Source organism: Chiloscyllium plagiosum, chromosome 37 (genome assembly GCF_004010195.1).
Source record: "Chiloscyllium plagiosum isolate BGI_BamShark_2017 chromosome 37, ASM401019v2, whole genome shotgun sequence".
Lineage (NCBI taxonomy): Eukaryota > Metazoa > Chordata > Chondrichthyes > Orectolobiformes > Hemiscylliidae > Chiloscyllium > Chiloscyllium plagiosum.
The window spans coordinates 710984-730115 of NC_057746.1; the positions used below are offsets into that span (position 1 = coordinate 710984).

The 19132-nt window shown below is 45.1% G+C and overlaps 2 protein-coding genes across 2 annotated transcripts; both read left to right on the forward strand.

The window, feature by feature from the left end:
* Window positions 1–9898: 9898 nt before the first annotated feature.
* LOC122541268 (beta-2-microglobulin-like) lies at window positions 9899–14411 on the forward strand. Its single transcript, XM_043677887.1, has 3 exons — window positions 9899–10049; window positions 11655–11930; window positions 13328–14411. The coding sequence occupies exons 1-3, from the start codon at window positions 9998–10000 to the stop codon at window positions 13336–13338; spliced, it is 339 nt and encodes a 112-aa protein (XP_043533822.1). The 5' UTR covers window positions 9899–9997; the 3' UTR covers window positions 13339–14411.
* A 3282-nt stretch (window positions 14412–17693) lies between these two features.
* Window positions 17694–18787, forward strand: LOC122541191 (proline-rich proteoglycan 2-like). Its single transcript, XM_043677818.1, has 2 exons — window positions 17694–17756; window positions 17858–18787. The coding sequence occupies exons 1-2, from the start codon at window positions 17694–17696 to the stop codon at window positions 18785–18787; spliced, it is 993 nt and encodes a 330-aa protein (XP_043533753.1).
* The last annotated feature ends 345 nt before the right edge of the window (window positions 18788–19132 follow it).

Below are 19132 nucleotides of genomic sequence, written 5' to 3' on the forward strand. Positions count from 1 at the left end.
CCTGAAGAAGGGCTTATGCCCGAAACGTCGATTCTCCTGTTCCTTGGATGCTGCCTGACCTGCTGCGCTTTTCCAGCAACACATTTTCAGCTCTGATCTCCAGCATCTGCAGCCCTCACTTTCTCCTCAGGGCCCCGGTTCAATTGCATCCTCAGGCGACTGTCTATGTGGAGTTTGCACATTCTCCCCGTGTGTGCGTGGGTTTTCTCTGGGTTCCTCCCACAGTCCAAAGATGTCCAGATCAGGTGAATTGGCCATGTTAAATTGCCCGTAGTGTTAGGTGCATTAGTCAGAGGGAAATGGATCTGGGTGGGTTACTCTTCGGAGGGTCGGTGTGGACTTGTTGGGCCGAAGGGCTTGTTTCCACACTGTAGGGAATCTAATCTTAACATTACATACCCATTTTGCATATTTTCTTGTGTTTTAATCCTTCTCTGGATTAACTACACCACCTCAATTTGACTACAGTCTCAAAAATTTGATTTGGATTCAGAAATAGGATCACGCAGGTAGTCATGAATCTACTAAGCAATACCTTGGTTGAAGGATTCTTGGAAATCCAAACATAATTGCCGGAACTTTGATGTAAGTCCTGAAGCCATCACTGACTACACTGTTGTTGCAGTAGGAACTTCTTCTTTTTATTAGCTATGTCAAGGCCAACAGTCAGGACAAATGGTGAGGTTTTGCATTGCAGTCCATTGCTAGCGAGCCCACACCCTCCAATGCTGTGACCATGCCCCTTTAGCTCCATGACAAGTGTATTGTTATTTTAAATGTTCCAAAACAGTGGTTTTCAAACTAATACGTTCTTTTGAAGAGACTTTTGTGACAGAGGGTGAAAGGTAGAAATACAGTCAGACGGAGGGAGGAGAGACAGATGCAGAGCGAGATAGAAATGGAGACAGAGAGGCCAGAACTGAAACAGAGTTCCCATGAACTCAGAGACCCCAGGTACTGAAAGGAGATGTAGTGAAACTGAGTGCTGAATCTTACTTTATTTTGGAAAAGGGTTGTTTTTGTGAAGTTTCTTTGAGGCTTTCTCTTCACAAAGTCCAGCGAGTATCCTCGTGCTTTTCTCCCCCTCTGGCCTCATTACCCAGAGGGGAAAAAAAATCAGTAATGCTCTACTTGGGAGTGAATGTGCTGGAATGATTACATTGTTCTGTCGTATACAAGTGTGTGTCATTTGCACATTTTACTGCTTTTTCTTTCTGGCTAACTTCCTGCCGCACCTTGTCTGATTCTAGATCGATTTTCCCGATTGCCATTGCTGACATTCCGTGAGATTCCCAGGATTGCTGGCTCCAGTGCCACCTTTAAAAAGCCCTTGTGGACCTGGACAAGCACCATCAGACCACCATCTTACACAGTTCATGAAGTTTGCTCCGAAAATGGAGGAGAAATTGGCACCCCATTTTGTAGAAATGGATTTGAAGATCCCATTGGACAGGTTGGTTCAGAGGAGGCCAGACCCTGCCAGCCTGGTCTGAGGTTGTCACCTGGGTCCGTGTAGTCTCAGCTGTCTCAGGGAACGTCCAGCAGTGTATGAAGTCAACAACCTTCACCATTCTACTCTGCTACCTTACACTCACTCTATCGCCCCTATTGCACCCAGCTCCCACCAAGGCTTGTCTGCTACACTCACCTTTGCAAGCAATATCTTTCCTCAGCCAGTCTGGCTGCATCTCTGGAGAGTTAATGTTTAGGTTCTTGTATTTTGCTTTTATAGCATCTCCCCTCACTCGCTGTCACCCATTGATCCCCACACCATTGAAGCTGCATGGCCTCTGCACTGCTAACTAACTCAGAACACCTCACCACCTTTCCTTAACCTGTACTTAGCACTAACAGCTATGCCACCCACTTCCATCTCACTCAATGCCCTCCCCTTTCACTCATTCCAGGGGACAACACACATAATAGCACAGGAAGAGACAAGATAGGTGGTGAGGTGGCTGACATTCAGCTCCTTGCCCCTGTGTGTAGAGGATCCTAATCCAGACTGGCTGAGTGACTGTACCCAAGCCCCAGGACTGATATCATACTCTGCCCTTGACTTACTGTGCCAGGTCCCTCTGATGAAGGGTGTCTCTCTTGATTTGACTGAGACCTGTTCCCTTTTGGCTCTGAGACATGATCAGTTGGTGTGGAGAAGCTGGTGTGTGAGATTCCAGTGTCCCTGGAATATATGTGGGATGTATGTGGCTGCCTCTCATGGAGCATATCCTGTGTCCATGGTAGAGATCCGAAGGAGGAAGCAGTGATTTGGAGTCTCCACGTACCTCCTCTTACTTTCACCTCAAAACCTCTTGCCATCTAATTTCACTCAGTGGCGTTAGAACAGAAGAATGTATTTTAATAAGGTGAGATTAGATATTTGTGAGGATAATAATGAGCAATCATCCTCATTGGCCTGTCACTGCACAATGACGAGAGTCTCACTGACTGGAAAATAATTGAAAAATATAAGTTCCTGATCTGAAAAGTGAGAAAGACCTTGCTCGACATCTCTCATAATTCTCCCAGAAATATTCTGTCCAGTGAGACAGGCACCAGATCTAAAGAGTAAAACACAATGAAGGAGTGATTTGTCAAACACACACACACGGAGAGGGGACTTAAACAGGAGGCACAAAGAAACAGATCACAGACAGACATACTGAGGCACATGAGGAGAGAGTGAGAGAGAACCAGACCCAAAGAGACCAAGTTATCAGAGAGACTGAAAAACATGATCCAAGAAAGGAAATGAGAACACCAGAGACACCTTAGACCCATTTTTTTTAGATTACTTACAGGGTGGAAACAGGCCCTTCGGCCCAACAAGAGCAACCCACCCAGACCTATTCCCCTAAACCTAACACTACAGGCAATTTAGCATAGCCAATTCACCTAACCTGAACAATTTTGGACTGTGGGAGGAAACCCACAGAGACATGGGGAGAATGTGCAAACTCCACACAGTCAGTCGCCTGAGGTGGGAATTGAACCCAGGTCTCTAGCACTATGAGGCAGCAGTGCTAACCACTGTGCCACCAGAATTACTTTAATGGCTGAAAATGAGCAATACCTAATCATGCGAATAAAACAAAACAGCAACATACAATTGCAATTGTAATTACAACATACAAATTACAATTAAGTAATGTTCAGTATTTAATTAATAAAGTTCACACAAAATAAATATTGTGTTTTTAAACTATTTTGTGAAAATGTTATATTATGTTCTCACGAGGCTTATTGAAATATACGGACATGCAACCTCACAAAATCTGACAATGCAAGAAATACTGAACATCTAGACTCCATTTGACATCCAGAGTTGATCGAAATGAAAAGTTGATGTTGCTATGCCAAATCCAGTTTACATAAAATACAAGCTGGCTGGAGGAGCCATTGCACAACGTATGTTGCATCCTGATCATTAGTCTTCATACGCAACCAGAATTCTGACAGAAAAATTCTAGATTTTTTTCTCCCCCCACAAAATGATCACGTAACGTTTTTAAAAACTGTTCAACTTCAACCATGAACTGGTCAGGGCCGGCATTGAATAGAGTTTAGGGCCCAAATGAACGGTGTATCCTTTTTCCCTGATTTGGAAATGACAAAAATGTGACTTCAGGCAGCTGAGGTGGTCATTCATCACATGAGAGGGACACTTTGAATTCATTGTCATGCATAAACTTGTACATTTCAACACATTATTATTTCAGGTGGACTCAGTTGAAGAATATTTGTGTTGTTTCCTTGTGCACTTGGATTCAGTTTGTTTAGATTCCCAAGTCTGTGACATTAAAATTCAGACTCATTTGAGTTTGGTCAGAGAAAAATCAATGAATTATTTTACTTTTGTTTGCAACCCTTTGCAAATGAAAGCAGGTGATCCCTCCATTCAGGAGACCTTTGTAATACCTGTTCCTGTTAGCAGCCAGTGGAGCTCAGTGTAAAACAACATGTCACGAACAGAGCACATGTCTTCTCAGAGTTCCTTACCTACAAGGTCAGTTTGATGGGATTGATAACGTATGTGACCCACTGCAACACTTCACCCAGCTCTGTACATAATTCCTCAGTTGTTGACTGTTCCCGGTGAAACACTCAGCAAGTACAGACAACAGACAGAGCAATTCCTTTCACATAGCACGCCATATAGCCAGAGCAATGCCAGCACAAAATCCAACCGTGCAATCTCAGGGAATACTGTTGTCCTCCATCCAATCCTTAACCCCCCTCCATAAAATGTGAATATCTATTGTGCCGTTTTATGCACAGGAAATGTAAGACAGAAGAGAATGTTTCTGGCAATAATATTCACCCATAGGTGGATCATAAAAAGCCACGAAGTGCACATCACACCTATTAGTGCTCACATCAGTTTGAAGAACAAAAGCAGGAGTTCACTTCAGGCACTCCACTGATGTGGTTTCCTGGTCCCATGCAAACACCCCAACTCTTTACTGCAAATCTACTTGCCTCTGCTACTCCCAAACATTATTTTAACTGCGTCTTCATTGCCTGTGCAATCCAAGAATTCATTATCTCTTTGAGCTTGTTAAGGCCAGGTAAGACCCTCTGAAACTAAACTTGCGGCTCTTCAACATTGAACAAATTGTCAGTTTCCCAGGGAATTCTTTCTGAACTACCTTCAAGTTTCAATCTTAAGTTTATTCAGTTTCATGCTTTTGTTAAACAGCAATGAGAAATAATTGAGACATTTTGTTCTTCTTTGGGTTCAGCAAAAGCCCATACTCAAGGAAAGCCCCTTCATATTTGCATTCAGATTTCTTGGTTGTCATTTGCAGTAGAGGCAAAAATCTTGCTGCTGACCCACTGATGGAGACAGGGATCATAGAATCTCTACAGCTTAGAAACTGGCCATTTGGCCCATCATATCATAGAATCTCTACAGCTTGGAAGCAAGCCATTTGGCCTATCAGGTCCAAACCAACCCTCTGAAGAACATCCCACCCAGACTAACCTCCTACCCCAAGGCTAATCCACCTAGCTTACACATCCCTGGACTCTATGGGCAACTTAGCACAGCCAGTCTCCTTAATCTGCACACCTCTGGACTGTGGGAGGAAACTGGAGTACCTGAAAGAAACCCACACGGATACAGGGAGAATGTGCAAATTCCACACAGACAATCATCCAAGGGTGGAATTGAACCGTGGTCCCTGGTGCTGTGAGGCGGCAGTGCCACCACTGATGTGACCTTGACACCCACTGAATCACAGCCAGAAATAAAATTACTGCCCACCCCCCCAATTTCCTTAATGCTTTCAATTGTACTCCAGAATCTTCCTCCCTCATACCAACCAACCCTTCATGGTCCCTTTGAAAGATTTGCATCTTCCTGTTGCACAAAATTGCCTTGGACAAGTCGACCTATAGATTTCATAGAGTGCACTTGCAAACAGTGCAACACTAGGAAGGCTACTGTCATACAGTGCTATCAACAGTTCACCCGATTGCTACGAGCGTGTGTGTGAGGGTCTCATTTTCTAATTCAGAGCTATATATATATATAGACACTGATATTTACCATTTCACATTCTTGCAATCAGAGAAAACTGTTCATTTAATCTATTTCTTTTTTACAGGAAAATATATAGATTCAGTTTATTTTTAATAATTCATTAGCACACAAGAATGAAGATTAAAACATCAAATGTGAAATAGTTTTTATTAATTATTTTGAGGTTTATGATATCTGAGATACAACTTCACTGATTCTACTGGCCTTCCACTGTTATAGGGAGTATAGTGTCACAGCAATATTCCAGGCTCAGTCGTCTAGAGATTTAGGGAGTAAACATTCAAGTCCCATCATAGCGGCTATTAGAATATAAAATTAAAAGGAAAATTGGAATTAAAAGCTCGTTTGAGTGATTGCTGTGACAATTATAATATCATAGTCGATAGTATGGTGCTGGAAAAGCACAGTCGGTCAGGCAGTATTGTTTTTCCAGCACCACGTTCTCGACTTTGCTCTCCAGCATCTGCAGACCTCACTTTCCCCAAGTTGAATTCAACCTTACTGCGAAGCCTCTTCCAAGGATGCCTACCTTGAAGAGGTTCTCCTTTCTCTATAAGGATCTTTCTCTCATTGCACCCCCCACCCCCCAGGTCATCTCTTCTCCCTGAAGCTCTTCAGCTATGTCCTGAAGCAGACTTGCTACCACAGCCATGATGCTGTCTGATCTGCTGTGCTTTTCCAGAACCACACTCTCGACTCTGATCTCCAGCGTCTCCAGCAGTCCTCGCCTCCTCCTCCATTAAAATATCATTGATTGTTGTAAAAACCACCTCGCTTTCTCATGCTGTTTTGGGAGGAAATCTGCTGTCCTTACTTGGTCTGGCCTACAGATGACTGCATTAATGTGATTCACTCTTAACTGTCCCTCTTGGCATCCCTAGCCACTCAGTTCAAGGGCAATTAGGGATGGGCAAATGGTGGACTTGCCAGTGATGGTCCATAAATGTTGGCAGGTAAAATAAAAAAACCCGAGAGGGGAAGAAAAAGAAAGCTGAGATTCTGAGTTTTGCCAAAATCTCACCAAGATCAGAGAAGGGTAACCCCTCACAGATCTTTAAGTTCTGTACTCCTAATTTAAACTTTGGGCATGTTTAGGGTAGGCAGACAAGCCTCATGGACAATTACTGTGAAGCTCAAGGTGCAGTGTCTAAGCCTTTTTTTTAATAGCTCCTTCTCCCATTCACTAGCTCCCCTCACCAGTCTCTCCCCCCACCTCACTCCCCACCTTCCCTTTCCTGCACAACCCCCACCACATGGGCACCACCATCACCTCCCTCCCATCCCTGCTACAAAAACAGGTCCAGCCTAATGCTGTGGATTCTAATCTCATCACTAAAACCGGTGGAATTTAAATTCAAATTTAACGAATTGAAAGAAGGTCTGGTACACAGTAACGGTGACTGTGAGATAATTCTATTAAAAGCCCATCTGATTCACCAATAACTGTTAGGGAAGGAAGTCTGCCCTCCTCACCAGGTCTGACCTACATGTGTCTCCAAACCCACAGCAATGTGGTTGACTCTTAACTGCCCTATGACATGGTGTAATGGGCCATTCGGTTGAAAGACAGTTAGGGATGGGCTGAAATGCTGGACTTGCCAACTTTGCCCACATCCCATGAAAGAATAAATAGCAAGAAAAAAATGTGCTCACAGCCACTGGGAAAGCAAAATCTATGTCATGATGTCAACTCATGATCCTAGTTACTCTTTCTGTTACCGCTTGTGTAAAATTGGGTAAAATTGAAATCAATTCAACTATTCTTAGTAATATTTTCAGTTTCTCAATATTTTGAGCACAGATAGGATTCCATTACCTGTCATTAAAATAAACCCAACTGATATATAATGACGAGAGATGGAAATGTGTTGCTGGAAAAGCGCAGCAGGTCAGGCAGCATCTAGGGAACAGGAGAATCGACGTTTCGGGCATTAGCCCTTCTTCAGGAATGAGGAAAGTGTGTCCAGCAGGCTAAGATAAAATGTAGGGAGGAGGGACTTGGGGGAGGGGCGTCGGAAATGTGATAGGTGGAAAGAGGTCAAGGTGAGGGTGATAGGTCAGACTGGGGTGGGGGCGGAGAGGTCGGGAAGAAGATTGCAGGTTAGGAAGGCGGTGCTGAATTTGATGGATTTGACTGAGACCTAAACTATATAATGACCTACACTTGTTCAATCTGTGTAACATACTTTAATATGCACAAGTACAATCCATCTCAGATATCCATCTGCTTCTGCCCTGCTTTTGTTTGTCACCCCCCCCCCCCCCCGCCCTTTTTTACTTGGTCATTCATACATCTATAGAATAGCGTTTTTTTTTATCCTGATAATTTTATTGCAGTTTCCCTTTGCTAGTTTTATTTATTTTCCAACATAATTAAACCCAAATAAACCCATAAACATAAATAAAGCCTTTTGTGAAGTTTTAGTTTTACTCATATCCCTATATTCTACCACAGTGTCCATTACGGGCTAAAATAAATACAGAAAGTGCTGGAAAAACTCAGCAAGTCAGGCATCTGAGGAGAGAGAGAGCCAAAGAGAAAGTTTTGAATCCAATGACTTTTCTGTTGAACGCCCATAGACAGGCTATGGGACTCGGGATCAGTGATGCTGGAAGAGCACAGCAGTTCAGGCAGCATCCAAGGAGCAGCGAAATCGAAATTTCGGGCAAAAGCCCTTCCTTTATTCATGATGAAGGGCTTTTGCCCGAAACGTCGATTTCGCTGCTCCTAGGATGCTGCCTAGACTGCTGTGCCCTTCCAGCACCACTAATCCAGAATCTGGTTTCCAGCATCTGCAGTCATTGTTTTTACCAGGCTATGGGACTCGAACTGCTAAATCCGCGTTTCTGTCTCCACAGATCCTGCTCAGTTTCCCCAGCACCTTCTGTTTCTCTTCTAGAGTGTCCAGCATCCACAGTATTTTGCTTCCGTCGCTGGCTCATTTGTTTTGCTTTCTAGTGAACATTGTTTCCCCTTTAAAAATCACAATTTTTCACGGATTTTCCACTGCTGTGTTATATCTTTGGTTGTCTGAACATGTTTTCAGCTTATTCACCTGCACCGGGCTTTTTTTCTAAAAAATATCTATGCGTTCCCAATCACTGTTCACACTTCCTCAGTCAATGTTTACAGCGTCCATGTTTGTTTTGTGCGTGTTTTCCCCTATTTCTAGGGGCATAATGCCCTGTATCTAGGGTACAACGGCACAATTTGAAAGGAGGATGGTGGTGGACTTAGATGCCAACTGGTGGAATGGACAGAAATATGGCATTTAAAGTTCAATGCCGAAAAGCGAGAAGTTGTACAGTTTGGGAGGAAGAATGAGGTAAGACTTTAGAAAAAGGAAATAAATCTAAAAGAGGTATAGAAGCTGAAGAAAAATCCTGGAGATTTCTGTGCATCGCTCATTCAGAGTGACAGTTTAGGTAGAGAAACTGCCAAATAAAGCATAGGGGATTTTTATTTTTAAATAGAGGTCTAAAGTACAAAGATAACAGGAAGTTATGATAAATCTGTAAAAGAATTGTTTTGGCCTCATTGTGTTAAGCCGGCATATCATACTGTAGCAAGGTTATGAAGGCATTTGAAGGAGTGAAAATATTTATTAGATGAATTCTGGGGATGAGTAATTTCAATTACAAGGCAAGGTCGACAAAGTGGGATCATCATCTCCCGGAGGTTAAGAGGAAGTTCAGTTGAGATTTTCAATAACGTGAGAGGCCTGGGAAAGAGTAAATACAGCCAAGCTGTTCCCTTTGATCGAAAACCAGAGGGCGTTGACTGGCGGAAGGAGTAACGACGAGGCGAGGAAAATAAAACTTGTATTTTATTCCCCCCGCAGCCAATGGTTTGGATCAGGAATGGACTGACTGGGGATGTGGGGCCGGATTGAACCGTGTCTTTCAAAGGGAAAACAGCTCAGTTTCTGAAGAGGCAGAAAATTGCGGGGCAAAGAGGAAACGGTGGGGCCAGCTGATCTGTTTCTGCAGACAGCCAGCCCTGAGACAATGGGCCGAGCGGCCTGTTTCGGTGGCTGTGTGATTTGTGTCTGTGTTTCTTTTTTTTAATGACCTGCTTCCCAGATTGCTGAACGCAATTCTCCTAAACCTGATCATGAGGTGGGTGGGACCCAGCCATTTGCTGGGTGGATGGGAGTTTCACTTTCACCCGTGTTGTCTACCCGCCCAGTTGTGTTGCCCTTTTCACAAACTGTACAGACGTCCTTTACCCGGAGACCGATGACGCACAAAGGGGAGAATATTGCGACTGGCCGCCTCGGGCTGGGTGGGCGGGGTTAGAGGGGCCGGGCTTTTTTCCTATTGGCGCAGGGCGGCGTGCCTGCTGCAGATTAACCGGGAGCCCAGGAAGTGAGGGGCATAAAGTGGGAGAGGAGCTTTCCGAGCGGACGGTGAGCACGAGTGACCCCAGAGTTGGACGTTGAATTAGCCAAAATGATGCTGAAGCTGATCACTCTGGCCGTGATCGTGGCGCTGTGCTATGGCGGTAAGTAGTGGGCTTACTGTTTGGGCAGATCCTGAGGTCGCCCCTTGAAGCTGCCAAAATAATTTGAACTTCAGCTATGGCCCCTCTGACCTGAACTGTCTCTCTCTCTTCTCACCCCCCCCCGGCCGGCCCACTTCTTTAATTATACCTCGGGGCACTGACCCTGGTCCAGGAGCAGTAAGTGAAAAGGCTTCCAGTTCACAAACATGACTCGGAAGCCCATTAATTTCAGAAGGGGGAGACCTCAGGGGGTAGAGTCTTGAACTCTGTTTCGGGGTCTTCTGTTGCCTTACCCCATGGTAATGTAGGCAGCTGACATCCTCAGGAGACTTTACCTCTGTGCGGCACGGTGGCTCAGTGGTTAGCACTGCCCTGCCTCACCGCACCAGGGATTCCAGCCTTGGACGACTGTCTGTGTAGAGCTTGCACATTCTCCCCGTGTCTGCGTGGGTTTCCCCCGGGTGATCCACAGTCCAAAGGTGTGCAGGTTAGTTGAATTGGCCATGTTAAATTGCCCATAGTATTTACCCCTGACTAATGCACCTAATCTACACATCTCTGAACACTGAGATGTGTAGATTAGGTGCATTAGTCAGGGATAAATGTAGGATAGAAGGGGAATCGGTCTGGGCGGGTTACACTTTGAGGGTCGGTGTGGACTTGTTGAGCCAAAGGGCCTGTCTCCACACTGTTAGGGAGTCTATGATCCTATAAGGATGTCAGTGGGTTTGTGAAATTGTGAGAATTTGACCAGGAAAGTCATGGCTGAGGGATTGGGTTTCTAATTCTATGACTGAGAGTGATCCAAAGTACCAAAATATTGCGCACTTGGTTTATCAGAACTCAATTTCTACAAACCTATAGATTTTCCCCATGAAATACTGGGAATACTAAACAGCCTGACCATATCGGTGAAGAGAGAGGGAGAGTTACTGTTTCAGATCAATGATCATTTGTCAAAAACAAAGAAATACTAACTTTCTTGGATCATCTCTAGCATTTTTTCTTGCTATTCTAAATGTGTAGCAACCATGACATTTTTATCTTCGCCAGATACTAGGCTAAACCTTTACTTTCATTTTCCATCCCACACGCTGTTTATTCTGTTTTCAGTATCTTGTATTTCTTGTCTTCTCTGACTTTTCAACAATCCCTCTCCCACTTCAGTTTCATTTTAATGTTTTTTGTTTGTTTAGATATCTATTCTGTTCATTACTGGCATTCAGAATTCCCAATTAGCGGACAGAAATCTCCTGGAGACTGTGACCAGGAGATCTCCATTCAATCTCTCAGAAAGTGAGGCCAAAAGTTCAGTCTTTTACATGAATGTTTCACAGAGGCTGAGATTGGGCAATCTCTGTTAGTGTATGGATATATCCCAAAGTCTGAAAATGAGAGATCTCAGTCAGTGCATGGATGTCTCCCAGAGCTTGGGATTGAGTGATCTTGTTTGTTCCAGAAGCTGGGACCAAGCAATTCCAATCATTACCTAGCAATCTCCCAGCTTCTGGTAATATCTAAGTGACCCCACTCAGTGTTGGGTGATGGGTTTGAATACAAGTGCTCTTGATTTGTATCGACTCTGAACTTTTGCTCTGTCCCTAGGTTCTTCTCCGAATGTACAGGTGTATACCTACAAACCGATAAAGGAGGGCGAACCCAACGTGCTGCTCTGTCATGCCAAAGATTTCAGCCCCCCCAACATCAAGATGGAGCTGCTGGAAAATGGAGTAGTCATTCCCAATGCCAATCATTCTGACCTGTCCTTTGAGTCAGATTGGAGTTTCAAACTCACTCTTCATGCAGCCTTCACCCCCCAGAGCAGGAACAAGTACTCCTGTAGGGTTAACCACAATGACAAGTCAAAAGAGATTCAGCTTGGTAAGTAATCTGTGTACTCATGTCTAATGCACATTCTCCAATAATTATCTCCTTTGGTAGCTGTTCATCAATGGCAAATGTAATCAGACACACAGAATTTCTCATTCACTGATAAATTGACATCCATACTTGATTAGATTCCATACTGTCATTCAGTCCTTAATCTGGACATAATCCAACTGATCCCCCTTGTAAAAGTATGTGTACTTATACTCCAGTGTGAAGAATTTGTACCTTTTTTTCGCTATTGCGACCGGCAGCTCAAATCAGGACGTTTTAACCAACCTGTTATGATTAAGCTCACCAGATGCAGTGTTCATGCCTGGGGAGGTGGGCGTGGGATTGGGTCAAATCTGCCACCTCAGGAAACCGATTGGAAGCAGCCATGAAAATGGTCAAGTGCTGAAGTGACCTCATTAAAAGGACCTCTCTATTCCACAGAATGTTGTACTAGGTGCCTGTCACAATTTCACCCATGGCCCTTTAACTCACTTCCCATGGCCCTTTAACTCTGTGCGCTGAGCCAGTAAGCTGTATAACAGTAGCAAACATTGAAATGCTAATGGGAAAGAAGATGAGCTTTCACAATCCTAAAGAAGTGTCAGTCACATGATATTAATAAGAGAAACTTCACTTGATATTTTGTAGTCTTATCTGAATAAATTCAGACATTGACAAATGATATCAAAGAAGGAATAATTTATTTAAAGCCATCAAACAAACAACATAAATACTGCAGTTCCATCTGATAATGCAGACTGAAGTAATCAAATTGTGAGCCTTGGAACTCAGCCAAGCATTCCTATAAGGCCACAAGGGAACTGTATCAGCAGAATCAGGTGATCTTATGATGGTTCCTTGGGCCTATGGTTCTCAAAATTCTCCAAACCTGGCAGTTACCTCATCTTGTATCTGTATGTGTTGTTTTAGATGTTGATTAGTTAACAATTCCTCTTTTACATTCATTTGTGGGATGTGGGTGATGCTGGCTAATTATTGTCCATCCCCAATTTACCAGAGGGCAGCTACATTGGTTCTGGAGTCACTTATAAACCAGACCAAGTCAAGAAGGCAGGTTTCCTTCCCTGAAGGACATTAATGAAGCAGATTGCATTTTTATAACAATTGTCAATGATTGCCTTCACATCAGCTTCATTCAGATTTTTCATGGAGATATTCAAACCATTAGCCAGAGTTTCTGGATTACACATTACCATCACACCAACACCTCCCTGTCGGTTTATCAGACTGCCATGATGGGGGAGAGCAGAGTAAACAGAACCGGGATTTCAAACCAGTCATTCCATTTTCCTTCGTGTGTATTTAAGCCTGGGTGACAGCTGGGCAGCTGGAAGTTTTGGTTACAGACTAATGTTTTTCTCTGTTTTCACCCACAGATACCTACTAGCTTGTCACCGCAGAGGTAAGCAGTGACTCAGAGGAACAGCCAAGTTAACAGAGGAGACATTTTCCAGCACAGAATGCAAATCGACATACTGTGTTTTTCTTTTTTTTGCCCTCTCACTGAAATTATGATGAGGCTACTCAAGGAATCTACCAATTCTGAGGGATCATATCGATTTCTTTCAAATAATCTTTAAGTGTAAAATCAATAAGTCATCTTAAACGAATTTACGTGATGGGAGTATGTTTGCTTTTGGCTCTGCAATCTTTGTAATTTACACCTTTGACATTTTGTGTATTTCTGAGATGGCTTTAACTTTTACCTGTACTTGCTAATGAATTTGTGAAGTTCTGACTTGGGTTGTTCTAAAATTGCTGTTCCAACAATGTTGGATATACTGAAAAATGAAGAAAAAATGATGAATGCAAGAAAAAGGCCAGTTCAAATCTAATCTGCAAAATTAGATGATGTAGAGACAGCAATACCTGCGCAGGAGGCTAGCCAGAGCTAGGGCCATTAAAGCTCAACCACTTGAAGAATTGACAGTTATTTGGTTTAGATTTGGAACTCCAGTTGCTTTGCACTAAAGAGCAGACACATACCTTATGCCCTACTCTGTTAACGGTGTATCCCAAATAACCAACACAATTTCTTGTCCTCAAAGCCAGGGATTGGAACCCTGGGTCCATGTGGAACGCCACAAGTCTGAACCCAATCTCTTTCCCAACTTGCTTTCCATTCCATCTTCCTGATTTATCCTGGAAAATCTTGCGATTAGTGAAGTTATCTTGACCGTGAGATGTTGGAATATCACAATTTTAACATTTGGACTTGGCGTAATACAGAGATTAGCACCGCCACATAGATTAATTTTTTTAGAGAGCCTCTTCTGCAAGCCATATATTTCAACATGTTATTAAGAATTTTTGCAAGTGGGAGTTTTGGGATAGTGCAGATAGCAGATAGTGCTGTTAAGAATAATTACATTCAATATAACTTTAATTCCATGTGATACGTGCACTGTCTTTTACTATTCTCTATATGCTTATTGGTGTGAATAAAATTTCCCTCCTTAACTCTTTGTTGCCTCAATTATAGAGCCTATTCAATCCTGGAACAAAACACCGACCCATTTACTCTCACATTATTTGCCATATACCTGCATATCCAGTTCAAAGTAATAGATTAGAAAGAGCTGGGTGATGATTCATTGTGTCTTCATTTATTAACTGTTTGTAACCCTCTGTAATTATGTTTAAAAATGTTCAGCCATCAACTTGTAAATACGAAAAATAATCCAAAACAAACGAAACACATGCAGCACGGTGGCTCAGTGGTTAGCACTGCTGCCTCACTGCGGCAGGGGCTTGGGATCAATTCCAGTCTCGGGTGACTGTCTGTGTGGAATTTGCACATTCTCCCAATATCTGCGTGGCTTTCCTCCCACTATCTAAAGATGGGTAGGGTAGGGTGGATTGGCCATGCTAAACTGTCCACAGTGTTCAGGGATGTGTAGGTTGGGTGCATTAGTCAGGTTTTAAATGTAGAGGAATGGGTTTGGTTGGGTTACTCTTGGGAGGGTTGGTGTAGACTTGTTGGGCCTAAAGGCTTGTTTCCAAACTGTCGGGATTCTATGAAACTTAGTAGGCAATACTCAAACCCAGTTATTTCCTACTGTTTAATTCTGACCTTTGATAGGGAGAAGACGTATTAACAGTAAAGGGTGGGGCAAGACAGCTATCCATTTTGAGACGTTTTCAATACGGAGCCGAGCTGCTCCGAGCTGTATGATTAATACCTGAATAACCGCTTATTGGCAAGAATAGTCCCCAAGGCCGAGGCTCAGGCCTGACAGACAGCATCACAACAACAGTATAGGTTCAGTGCCTATAAAACACCCTAAGCAATTCACAAACATATTATTGAACAAATGTAACCCTCCAAGCCTCAGGAGGAGAGATGAGGGTGCTTGTTCAAATGCTTGGACCAAATAGAATGGTCGAAAGGGAATCAAGAGAGGACCAGGGAGCAAATTCCGTTCCTTAGAGCCTTGGAAGTTGAAGGCATTTCTCCTAATTTTATGCTGCTTAAATTGGAAATGTGTAGAATATCATTGTTTGGAAAACATAGATATTTCTAAAGTTATAAGGCACGAAAAGTTTATAAAAGACAGGACAGACTAGGTCCCGAGACCTCAGCCTCAGAGTGAAGGAACAACCCCTTAGAACTGAGACGAATTTCTTCAACCAGGGAGTGGTTAAACTACAGAACTCATTGCCGCAGATGGCTGTAGAGGCCAAGTCATTGAGAACATTTTTATAGATACACAGATTATTGATTGGAAAGGGGATCATAGGTTGCAGGAGAAGGCAGGAGTTTGGGGTTGAGAAACAAATCATCCAGGAGGATTTGAGCTTTAGGGAGAGGTTGAATAGGCTGGAGCTGTTTTCCCCAGAGCGCGGAGGCTGAGGGGTGACCTTATAGAGGTTTATAAAATCATGAGGGGCATGGATCGGGCAAATAGACAAGGTCTTTTTCATGGGGTGGGGGAGTCCAGAACCAGAGGGCATAGGTTCAGAGTGAGAGGCGAAAGATATTAAGGGGACCTAAGGGGCAACGTTTTCACTCAGAGGGTGGTACGTGTATGGAATGAGCTGCCACAGGAAGTGGTGGAGGCTGGTACAATTACAACATTTAAAAGGTGGGTATATGAATAGGAAGGTTTAGAGGGATATGGGCCAAGTGTGAGCAAATAGGACTAGATTAGGTTGGGACATCTGGTCAGCATGGACGAGTTGGACCAAAGGGTCTGTTTCCATGCTGTACATCTGAATGATGAAATGGCAGAACTGATGGGTTGGGTTGAATGGCTGAATTCTGCTCCTATACTTTATGGTCTAAGTGGGGGGAGATGAAGCCTTGAAGGATTCAAATGCAAGGGTGAGGGTTTTAAAGTTGTGAAGTGATTCACTATCCCAATGCAGGTCAGGGAACATCTAGTTTTTGTCATGGAGAGCTGAAGATAAGAGTACATTGGAATTGTTCAGATTACTGGGAGGCACGGTGGCTAAGTGGTTAGCACTGCTCACCTGGGTTGATTCCAGCCTCTGGCAACTATTTGTGTGGAGTTGGCATGTTCTCCCGCTGTCTGTGAGGGTTTCCTCCCACAGTCCAAAGGTGAGCAGGTTAGGTTGGCCACACTAAATTGCCCGTAGTGCCCAGGGATGTGCAGGCTAGTTGGGATGAGCCATGGGAAATGCAGGGGGACAGGGGAACGGGTAGGGTGATGGATGTTCTTTGGAGGGACAGTATGGACTTGATGGGCCAAATGGCCTACTTTGACACTGCAGGTGTTCTATGATTCTAAAAGCAAAAGCAACATGGAGTATATAAACACAACAGATTGTCTGAATAGCAACAGTTCGATAATACCAGCTTGATGAATACATAGATTACTGGAAACTGGGTTCAAATGAAGCCCAGGTGATGGGAAGAAGGGACCTCTCACTATATGTGAGATGGATTTGATACATTCTTCTCAAAGTTCCTGGTCATCTAAGGCCCACAGTGGAAGATAGAATAACACTGAAGCTGCCACATTGCAATGGCAGAATATGTTTGTCTAAAGTTGGGAGTGAAGAGGAAGATATAAAGACAGATATAGAGTCAGGAAAGCTCAGACACTTTCTGTTCTTTAAGCTTCAAGCAAGTTAGACTGCATCAGGTGGGGGAATTTAACAAAAAAAATCAAAAGATCAATAGAAACTTATCAAAATTTGACCAAATACAGTAACTAGGGTGCTGGGGTACACAAGCCCTTATATGGCCCATCAGTCTCTATAGGTCTCTGTTGTGCTGGAGCACTCTGCATGTTCCTTTTCCATTGACAATCAAAGACCAAGGAAGAGGGGCACACAGCTGGGAGCTCTAGCCCCTCCACATCTCTCTGCTTGGAGCTATTGATGACTACCTTGACCATGCCCAGGAGCAGGCCCATGAGGAGGCGTCCTGATATGCCCACTCCCTAGTGTTGCATAGAACACAACCAAAGTTTTAAAAGCAGCCTTGTTAACACACAAACAAGGGGTTGAAAACAAAAACATGCAAAATGGCCATGAAATGCAATTTCCTTCCGGTTCCAAAAACCCCATGTGGGCTGGCACTCGGTGTTTATTACAAAGGACTGCTGTGTTCAACAGTTTCTAGCCCAGGTGCCCAGTGGAGGGAGGGAATACCTCCCTTTGTAAACTGCTCTTCATTGGGAAAATCGGCCGCTGAAGGTGGAACATTACACCAAGGTGAGGAAGTGAAGAGTGTGGAGAGACATCAGTCCTCCCCATTCATGTCAGCCCTCCACGATGGCCAGGAATCTAGTCAGCCCAGTGGCCCCCAGACTGGTCAGCCCAGCGGCCCCTAGACTGGTCAGCCCAGCGACCCCCAGACTGGTCAGCTCAGCGACCCCCAGACTGGTCAGCCCAGAGGCCCCCAGGTTGGTCAACCCAGTGACCCCCAGACTGGTCAGCTCAGCGGCTCCGAGACTGGTCAGCCCAGTGACCCCCAGACTGGTCAGCCCAGCGGCTCCGAGACTGGTCAGACCGGTGGCCCCCAGACTGGTCAGCCCAGCATCCCCCACACTGGTCAGCCCAGCGGCTCCGAGACTAGTGAGCCCAGCGTCCCCCAGACTGGTCAGCCCAGCAGCCCCCAGGTTGTTCAGCCCAGTGGCTCCGAGACTGGTCAGCCCAGCGGCCCCGAGACTGGTCAGCTCAGCGGCCCCCAGGTTGGTCAGCCCAGTGGCCCCCAGGTTGGTCAGCCCAGTGGCCCCCAGGTTGGTCAGCCCAGCAGACCCCAGGTTGGTCAGCCCAGTGGCCCCCAGACTGGTCAGCCCAGCGGTCCCCAAGTTGGTCAGCCCAGCACCCTCCAGACTGGTCAGACCAGTGGCCCCGAGACTGGTCAGCCCAGCGTCCCCAAAGTTGGTCAGCCCAGCACCCTCCAGACTGGTCAGACCAGTGGCCCCGAGACTGGTCAGCCCAGTGGCCCCCAAGTTGGTCAGCCCAGCGGCCCCCTGGCTGGTCAGCCCAGCGGCCCCCAGGTTGGTCAGCCCAGCAGCCCCCAGGTTGGTCAGCCCAGTGGCCCCCAGACTGGTCAGCCCAGCAGTCCCCAAGTTGGTCAGCCCAGCACCCTCCAGACTGGTCAGCCCAGCGGCTCCGAGACTGGTCAGCCCAGCGGTCCCCTGGTTGGTCAGCCCAGCACCCTCCAGACTGGTCAGCCCAGTGGCCCCCAGGTTGGTCAGCCCAGCGGCCCCCAGGTTGGTCAGCCCAGCGGCCCCCTGGCTGGTCAGCCCAGTAGCCCCCAGGTTGGTCAGCCCAGCGGCCCCCAGGTTGGTCAGCCCAGCGGCAGGACAGTGACGATCAGTGTCAGTGATCACACATTAACGGTAGAGACGGGACAGTGACGATCAGTGTCAGTGATCACACATTATCGGGAGAGACGGGGCAGTGACGATCAGTGTCAGTGATCACACATTACCGGGAGAGACGGGACAGTGACGTGTTTTGGGACAAGGATGTTAATCCTGTGGGGATTCAGTAATGGTATCACCATTGAATGTCAAGTGACGTTGGTTAGATTGTCTCTGATTAGTGATGGCCATTGCCTAGTGTTTGCACGGTGAGATTGTTACTTGCTCCTGTCAGCTTGAGCCTGAACATTGGCCAGATTTTGCTGCATTTAAACATGGACTGCTTCCGTATCTGAGGAGTTGCCAATAGTGCTGAACATTGCACAATTATCGGCGAAC